This window comes from Eleginops maclovinus, chromosome 8 (genome assembly GCF_036324505.1).
Source record: "Eleginops maclovinus isolate JMC-PN-2008 ecotype Puerto Natales chromosome 8, JC_Emac_rtc_rv5, whole genome shotgun sequence".
Taxonomy (NCBI): Eukaryota; Metazoa; Chordata; class Actinopteri; order Perciformes; family Eleginopidae; genus Eleginops; species Eleginops maclovinus.
The window spans coordinates 7,720,576-7,729,532 of record NC_086356.1 but is presented as its reverse complement, the minus strand read 5'-3'; the positions used below and the strand labels follow the sequence as shown (position 1 = coordinate 7,729,532).

Genomic DNA, 8,957 nt, shown 5'->3' with positions numbered 1-8,957 from the left:
CGTTCCTGGTCTGCAAAGGCTGACTAATATCTAAATGTCAAAGTTCACAACAGAGGGAGTTTCTCTGCCACACACTGCCTCCCCCCCTTGCCTGAAATTCCTTCATTGGACTCCTTTGTTTAGATCTGGGGCATAGTTACATCACTACATAACAATTGTGCTTCTATTGGCTAGCACTCCATCAACTTGTACGTGATAGGCTAAGGAGCGGGACATCTCTAAGCGGTTGACCAATCACAACAGAGTTAACCAATCAGAGCAGACTGGGCTCTGGTTTCAGACAGAGGGGGAAAAGAGGTGCTGCTGCACAGGCAGTATGAGGAAAATAAAGAGCTTTTTGAACATTAAAGTAAACATGTCAAAGTAGAGGCACAATATACAAATATGACCCTGCAAAAGAACATGATAGGGACCCTTTTATCCACAAACCAGACAATCAGTCCGCAATAATAAAAGCATGAAATACAAATAAAAATGGACTACATTTAGTTATTTTTGTTCCACATGGCATGTTATTTTAACACCAGAATAAAGCACTCAGACATCCCACGTGTACAGGTTTTGTTTTTAATGAGAAAATATTCATAATATGTATAGTAGGTGTATAACTGTGAGCCTTACATGTGCTATAAAATAAGAAAGCAGAGTATGAGCGTACAAGTGGTTAACATAGGAACAGAGGTTATACTGTATAATACGATAGCTTTATCGCACACACACACGCTGAAGCTTGGGCGCTCCTTCAGGGGAAAACAAGCTACCAGCATTTTTCAAAAGATAAATAAATCATCTCTGCACCATGAATTCAAACAACAAAAAGCATAGTAATAAAAATAATAAATCACACAGATAGAAATCCTCTGCGAGTGCGCAATGTGTGTAAGCATTTTAAAAAGCGTTATTTAGTGAGAACTCATTCGGTTTAGGGTTTGATTCAACCTCTGCAGGTGAAAGGAGGTTGGTGTGTGTGTGTGTGTGTGTATGTGTGTGTACAATAACACAGTTGCAGCAGCTAAAGTAAACTAGAGACAAAGCCTTGTTTTTTGTTGCTTAAAACTCAAATTGTTAATAAAGCTAAGATATAGGACATTCACTGTGAAACTATCATGTGAGACATCGCTATCTGTTTCAACCTTAACAAAAAGTTGGTTCAAGCATCTCTAAAATCTAATATTTATTAAGTAAAAATGTGTCAGTAAACCATTTTGTTTTTCCCTAAACCGGCTGCAAAAACTAACCTCATATCAGCATCACTGTACCTCCGTTGCAACTACTCACACACATTCTGCTGCACCACAATGACACCCCCGTCTCCTAAAAAGGGACACTGGTTCTTTAAATACTTTGTTTCACTATATATTATCACGTGTAGAAAAACAAGGAAGAGCTGGGTCCTCTGGAACTGATGTGTGGTGTGTGTTTCAGGGGGAAATGGACACATCACACACTAATGCTTGGTGGTTACTGGCACTGTTTTTACCCTCAGAGTTTATTACAATTAAATAGCGTCAGATATTTTGCACTTAGGATGGGACTGTCCCAATAAATATAATGAAGGTCATTATTGTCAATGGTCAGTTCATGTCATGCAGTTATGCAATTTTTGTGCAGGTTTACCTCAGTTCTGATGATATAGATTTTTGTTCAGCGTGTTTGTGGGCACACAGAAAGGTCAGTGCCTAGACAAAGGACACTTTAAACAGGACATGCCAGCAGCTGATCGAAAAAAAAACTTCTACTGACATCCTAACGCTGGAAATACTCTAAGAGGCTTCATTAAACAAGATTCAAACAGACTGAAAGGTAGCATAATTCTAATACCTTTGAGTTAAAGTGGTTTGAAAACACCTTGAAACACTTCTTTTCACTCTCCTTTCGTCGGTCCTGGCTCCAAGGATTGTTCTGACCGTTTTTAATTAGCTAAAACTCACTTTCTACACCCTGAAATTCCACAGTATTGCCTCCCAAATAGAAGCCTGAATCTCTTCAGTCATTCAACAAAACAGGAAGTTGATCGTCCTGCAAAACTCTCTCAATATATTTAGTATAAAAACTGATAGCCCCAACACACAAATATCCCACTTTTATGGTATTAACATCAGAACAAACGGACATCAGCCTGCATTTGCAGCCTGTTAGAAGAGTTATTTTTCCCTGTAGTGTGCTTGTGTCAGGTTGTAAAAGGAGTGTCATTTCATGCACACAATCAGTACTTCTTAAATAAATGGAAATCTAGGCTGACGGTATGAAAACCTTTTTTATAAAACGCTTTCCCCAATAATTTCCATCATCAAACTTTATCCTCAGCTAGCAAGGCTGCAGGAATCTCTACATACATGTTCACAATCTCAAATGCACAGTCCTACCTCAGTATAATACATCAAACAATTGCTTACGTCTGAAAGCACAGGGCCGCAAAGCGACGTAGCTAGCAAAGGTAAAATAAGTGATTTTTAGAATATAAAACCCCCCGACGGAGCCCTTTAATCAATACACACGCTGACTCAAGTGACGCAAACATGACCCCCCCCCCCCCCCCCCCCATCACTTAAAAATCTTGACTGAAGAGTTGTGTTTTCTTTCTATCTAACGCAGTTGTGTGTTTCACTCTTTTGGAACTGTATTCATATAGATTAGGAGAAAATCAAACGTGTTGTACATATCGTGCATACGATTACTCATGATGATCTAAGGCAAAGTTGAACCTCGATGCTAGTTTTGCTAATTTTCATGCTAGCATTTCCAAGGACGGTCAAGTCGGGCACTTAAATTGAACACGGATGCTTCAAGTGATTTCAAAAGTTCCTACAAACCTGTGTCTGTACTGTGGTGTACTGTGGCACTGCAGGACGCAGAGTATCACACTTTACTGAATGTGACATGGAAACCTTCCCACATGGTAAAAATCATTCTGAAATGACAGAAATGAGGTCTTGCTTTTCCTTCGTTATCTTCCACACATAGTGAAAATAGTTTGGGTTGTTATCATCCATTGCCAAGGACACATCATCAGCAAGTCTCAGGCAACCTGTCAAAGTAAAATCTTCAGATCTCAACACGTCTTTCCATAAAAAAATTACAGGAAATTCCTATGAATATTTAAGTCATTCAACGTCTACTAACTATTAAAACCTGTTAATCCTGAACCGCTTATAACAATCTTAAAACCCTTTCAAAGTGTCTTTTGCGTCACTGACTTTTTTCAAACTCACCTCAACACCTTAAATGTCTCTCACATTCTCAGTCTCTTTACATACTGTTGGCCTTCAACTGTTCAGGTTCAAAAGTGGATGCTTCTCTTAGATGAGCCTCATTGGTTGAGCCAGCGGGTCATGTGATCATCAGAATACTTTTAGTAAAATAAATACTTTTTTTCCCCTCTCCTAGCTGTGTTTTTTTTCTTCTCATCATTCCCACTTGGTCTCTAACTGTCTCTGGGAGGAGCTGTTTACTCCTCTTCTTCCTCTTCCTCCTCCTCTTCTTCTTCTCCTTCTCCATCCTCGTTAGCGTAGATACCGGCCTCCCACTTCCGCGCCATGTCGCTTTTCCTCCTGGTGACACGAGTGGCCTCCAGAACCTGTCAGTCAGAGCAACATAAAAGTAAGCAACTGTTGACTGAAAAACCCTTTTTAAGTGGCAACACCATCACAAAAAAACACACCACAGTGGCTTTAACGTTGCATGCAGTGTGTTTCAAAAACTGAGGGAGCGCTTGGTTACACCACCCCGCAGAAAGGAGTCGTTAATAAACCACCAAATGAAGCACACCCACAGTATTTGACAGTAAAAACAAAAGTAATTCCACTCCATTTCAGGGAACATGTCATGCTTCAACACTGAATCGGTTTCACTTTTAATGTTACGCGATCATCGTCTCTCCCACACACTCGTGCCAAGACACACACCACCATACACACAGTGACAAACACATGATCACACCGTCCCACAGAGGAGAGATTTCTTTGTGAGCAGGAATCCAGGGAGGAAGGGGAATGACTGCTAAAACACTGAGGACTGCTTAAGCTTTTAAGTCACTACCTAGTAGGAGCGTTGATGCTCTGTACTGTTTCTATGAGCTCCAACAATAATAAAGAATACTTAAAAGCACATCTATATATTTTAGTATAGTATATAGTATAAGAGGGTTTTTTTTTACCGGGGCTGTATCATGTAAGTTGTATACAGAGGGCAAAAGCAGTGCATGAGGCAAGGGTTGGGAGGGTCAAAGGTCACACCAAATTCATGGAAAAGCACATGCAGCACCAACACCACAGAGCAGAATAATGCAGTGAGACCACAAGCAGACCTGGGATCAGATTTGAAACCTGTAAGGTTTTTTCTTCACAGTATCCTCTCGGTCCAGGGTTTCAAACTAAAATAATACCTCGCCATCTTTATTTTAAGGACCTGGCCGAATGAAAGACGTGTTTTTGGTGTTGAATCATCTACAAAGTGTACATTACATGGAGAATAAGGAAGTGGCTCCCAATGGAAATCTCTACTCTAGATTTGGCTGTATTTGAGAACTACTCTCTAAGTGAAACACTCTTTATTTGGAGATACAGTGTTAAAAGGGGGAGATAGAGGGGAGAATATTGCCTGAAACTTGGCGTTTAGGCCGCCAGCTCTAACACCTGGTCTATCCAGTGGCCCAAATTAAGATTTATTTGACCATTGTTCCTACCGGTAGGACCCAGGGTATGTCCTTATTTATAAAACCATGATAAAGTTCAGAAACAGTCCAAATATAAATGAATTTTCCATGACTTTTCAATTGAGTCTGACCCAGGTCTGTGAGTAACGGCCGCTCATCGGGTGAACAGGTGAGACAGGTACCTCAGTGGTTACCTCGTTGACCAGCAACAAACGGGCATACTGAGCGACCAGCAAGAGAGAAGCAACAGTACAGAGAGTCAACACATGAGATAAACAATACTGCAACAGTGGGAAACAAACAACCTGCTGGATGTCCAAGGTAAATTCTGTTAGATATGTTGAAAAAAGGCATGATAAATACAGGAGTAATGTTCTTTATGGTATATGATTTGTCAGTGTAATGTTGCTAACGTGTATCTCTCTTTGTTTGTGAATAAATGAAGTGTATGGCGCTTGCCCCACAGATGGAGAAGTGAAACTGCTGTTCGGGAAATTTTTCTGGTAATGCAGCTTTTTCTTTCCACCATCCAAGCAAGTACACTTTTGTTTGCACGGTTTGGTCTGCCAACATTGAATACTTCTTCTCAAGAGACCTTATTCTGGATAATGACACTGCTGGTCGCACTTGCATGTAAAGACACATTCAGATGGACGATAGAGTCAGGAGAGAAATCCCCTGGTGTCAGAGACTTACTTTCCCTTTCAGTTATTGCTACATGCCTGGAAATTCCCTTTGGTGTTGTACAGTGTTAGCTCATACCAACAGTGCATGGGTGATAGCATTTAAGTATGTTGACATTGAAGTATCTAATACCAGTAAACCACAAACACTCCATGTGTGTCTTTCTGTTCCTGTCCCTTCCTGAGATATAGATGTTTATCCCGTGTCTTCTGTGGTTGGATGTTCAACAAGAACTCCTACAGGATTATTCATTTAGATACTCACACTGTTGTCATCGATTTTCTCCCTCCTCTTCACTTTGTGTGATTCGTAGTCTTCCATTAGCGTCTGCATGTAGTTTTTGGGTCGTCCTCCGGAGTCCTCGCTGCCGGCGTCGGACAGGGCTCCCTCTGAGGGCGAGGGGGAGACGGGTGGGGCAGGTCGAACCTTCTCGATCTTTCCTGTACATCGGAAAAAAAAACACATGGAGTTAGACAGGCTTGTTAAAACAAACACATTAGGCATGAGTGATCAAATATATTTAGAAAATGTATATTTTCTTTGTTTTAGGGCAACACTTTTGGGAAGCGATGCAGTCAGGGCTGCCTAGAAATGTTATTTTTATTATTGATTCATCTTCATTTCATTTGTTTAATTAATAAATGAATCGTCTTCAGGTATATTGTTTTGTAGGAATTAAAGTCCAATATCGCCCAAAATATGATCTTAATAATGAGAAACAACAATAAAAACTGCAAATTTACTCACTTGAGAGGTTATGATCAGAGAATATTTGGTATTTCTAAACAACATTTGCTTCATAAATGACGAAAACATCGTATTGATTATCAAATAGCTCTGGACAGTAGTGACTCACCTGGTGCCGTCTGGCTGTCAGAGTGAGTCTAGCAGGCAGGCTGTTGCTCTTCATCTTATCTGCTGGGGAAATATTGGTTTGGCGCACACCCGACCTCACGGGACCCACATTGTTGTTGGGAGTGTTGCTGGGGCGGACCCTGATGGCAGGTTGCTCCACCCTCTGTTTCTTCAGCTCCTCCTCTCTCTGCTGCGCTGCTCGGATCTCCTCTTCGATCATGGACAGAGTCCGCTGCTTCTTGGAGCGCAGGCGGAACGGGCCGCTGGACGCCTCCACCTCGGGGCCTTTGGCTGCTGCCGCTGTGCTCCGCAGCTCAGCCGCCTCCGAGTATTTGCTGAAGTAGCTGAACTCCGGTTTCTCCGAGCTTGGGGGAGAAGGGGGGCGGTAGACTGGGGTCGGTCTGGTAACTGGAGCTGCTGTGGCTGTGGAGGCAGGAGCTGGAGCCGGGGCTGAGGAGGCGAGGGCTCTGGCGTAAGAGGATTGGATTTTGATCCTTGGGCCTCCATATTTGGGTCTCTGCGGTGGCGAGACGGTCTGAGAGGGAGGCGGAGAAGGCGTCTGGAGCTGCTGCGCTGGACTGGAGGACTGCTGCTGCTGTTCTGACTCTAAAGGCTTCTCAAACCCTACTTCTGGACGTCTGTCTGGCAGAGGAGACAGGTTGGGTGGAGCAGGACTGGAGGACATGGGTGATTGGAGACTAGGAGCTCCAGCAGAGGATGCAGGAGAGGAAGACACTGGCACTGGGCTTCCTGTAGAGGCTGAGGATGGAGACACTGGGGCGCTGAGTTGTGAAGAGTTCAAGTCGGAGGGCAGCCACTCGTCTCCGTCCTGAGCTGACAGGGCACTCTGGATGGCGTTTTGGACGAGCACTCCCGCCTGGTACTCCAGCTCGAATTCTGATGGACTGCCATTGGTCTGCCCATTGACAGGCGTGGTGGGCTGGGGCGTGGGCGGGGACACAGGGGTGAGTGGCTGCGGGGTCGGCGGTAGCGAAGCCCCGCTGTCAGGACACATTATCCGAGCTGAACACGGTGGTGTCCTGAGAGCGCAGGGACAACTCGTCTAACCCCGAGTCAGACTCTTCTGGGTGGAAGCCCAGATGGAAATGGTTTTTCTCCTCCTCCTCGTCAGGCAGGATTGTCATAACAGCTCTTGCACAGGTAAACTCTGCTCCGTATCCTTCATCAGACCAGGTCACGTGACTATCCCCGGTTTCCCCAACACTGTCACTGAACGCCTGACTGCTCCTGGGTGTGGATTTGGAAAAGGGTTTGGCGGAGTACATGTAAGGAGCCACGTCCCTCTTGGTAGCTTCTCCTTGCAGAAACTGCTTCCTGGCCGAGGAGAAGTTGATCTGCTCCTGCACAATGTCCTCCTTCCTGTCCAGATCTGGGTCAAAGGTCACCATTGTGGGAGGTCCTGAAACCTGGGGCTGCAAATCGAGATGGGAGAACAGTGAAGAGAGGAGATCGCTCTCAAATGCAATACTGGTAATTGATCATCATCTTAAAAGTGTGTGTGTGTGTGTGTGTGTGTGTGTGTGTGTGTTACCTGTATGTGTGTGTAAGGGTGACTCTGTTTCTGCTGTTTCCTCTCCTGGTATTTTTTGAGAGACTCGAGCTGCTCTGCGTCCAGCTGATTCTCCAAAGGAATCTATAATAAATGAAGGGACGCAACAGAAAAACAATCAGTGGGTTTGTCACAGGGTGAATGGAGGTAAAATAAACATATAAAATGGAAGGCTACCTCCTGGGGGGGGTTCCACCAGCGCTGGGCGATGCCGGGGTTTTTCTTCACTGCCTGGTCCTTGATCAGCTCCTGACGCTCTCGCTCCAGCTCCTCAACCTGAGGAAGGGAGACAGTGTTAATATTCATAAAGAGTATTCTTTCAATTTCAATGTCTGATTAGCATTAGCTTTTAACAACATTAGCTGATAAAGATAGGAGACAAGTTGGTGATGCAAGTGTTTTTTATTCCCTTCCCAAAGGTGTATTAAGCAGGACTTTTTGAAAGACAAAACATGAAATGTTTGTGAATTGGCTGAAAATGACAATTTCTAGGTGTCTTTTATTCAGTTATTGGTTTAAAAAACAGTTTCTGCTAGTCAGCACAGCCTCTGATTCAAATGTGAACCACAACTACCCTTTTAACTTACGACAACCTTTCGGTTTCAAAACTTCTCACTTTGAGGCTCTAATTTCTTGTTTCTACGGTTTGATCTAAAGGGCGTTGAGGTATAAGCTCTGGTTTTGGTCAGATCTTATAAGACTGAACACAAATATATAAAACTATTACTTTTTTTTTGCTTTTTACACCTCAACACTATTTTTAACATTGTTTAGATCTGTGATTTTAGATGCAGAAAGTAAATTGTTAAAACTTAAAAAGAAAAAGGATCAGGACTTGTAATACTTTCAGTCATTTTTTTAAGTCTTAGTCATTTATTTTGAAGCCTGTCATAAATTTGCAAGCAGTTTAGACTTGTTGACAAAGGGTAAAAGTACTAATCCAAGCAAACGCTCATTTATGCTTGTTTTATGTTTATATAAGACATCATATTATTATTATTATTATTATTATCATGATTAGACACTTGGTCTACATTATTGTTCACATTACTGCAGTGTGTCTGACTACTGTTCTAACAGCCGCTTACCTCCCCTGAGGGTCGTCTCCTCGTCACCCTGACCTGATGCTCCTCTCCGGGGGTGAAGAGCTTGGCCGGTCGCTTCTCCTCCTGAAACGCTCTCAGCTCAAACTTG

General features: G+C 43.1%; 1 protein-coding gene across 1 annotated transcript in view; it reads right to left on the bottom strand.

Moving 5' to 3' along the window:
* Positions 1 to 551: 551 nt before the first annotated feature.
* The window catches only part of LOC134868404 (PALM2-AKAP2 fusion protein), a 75,056-nt gene continuing 66,650 nt past the window's right edge, over positions 552 to 8,957 (bottom strand). Inside the window, 9 exon segments of the mRNA XM_063889508.1 lie at positions 552 to 3,577; positions 4,837 to 4,875; positions 5,603 to 5,781; positions 6,197 to 6,253; positions 6,323 to 7,199; positions 7,201 to 7,626; positions 7,746 to 7,847; positions 7,941 to 8,039; positions 8,852 to 8,955. Of these exon segments, the coding sequence (XP_063745578.1) occupies positions 3,449 to 3,577; positions 4,837 to 4,875; positions 5,603 to 5,781; positions 6,197 to 6,253; positions 6,323 to 7,199; positions 7,201 to 7,626; positions 7,746 to 7,847; positions 7,941 to 8,039; positions 8,852 to 8,955 (2,012 nt within the window). The 3' untranslated portion in view covers positions 552 to 3,448.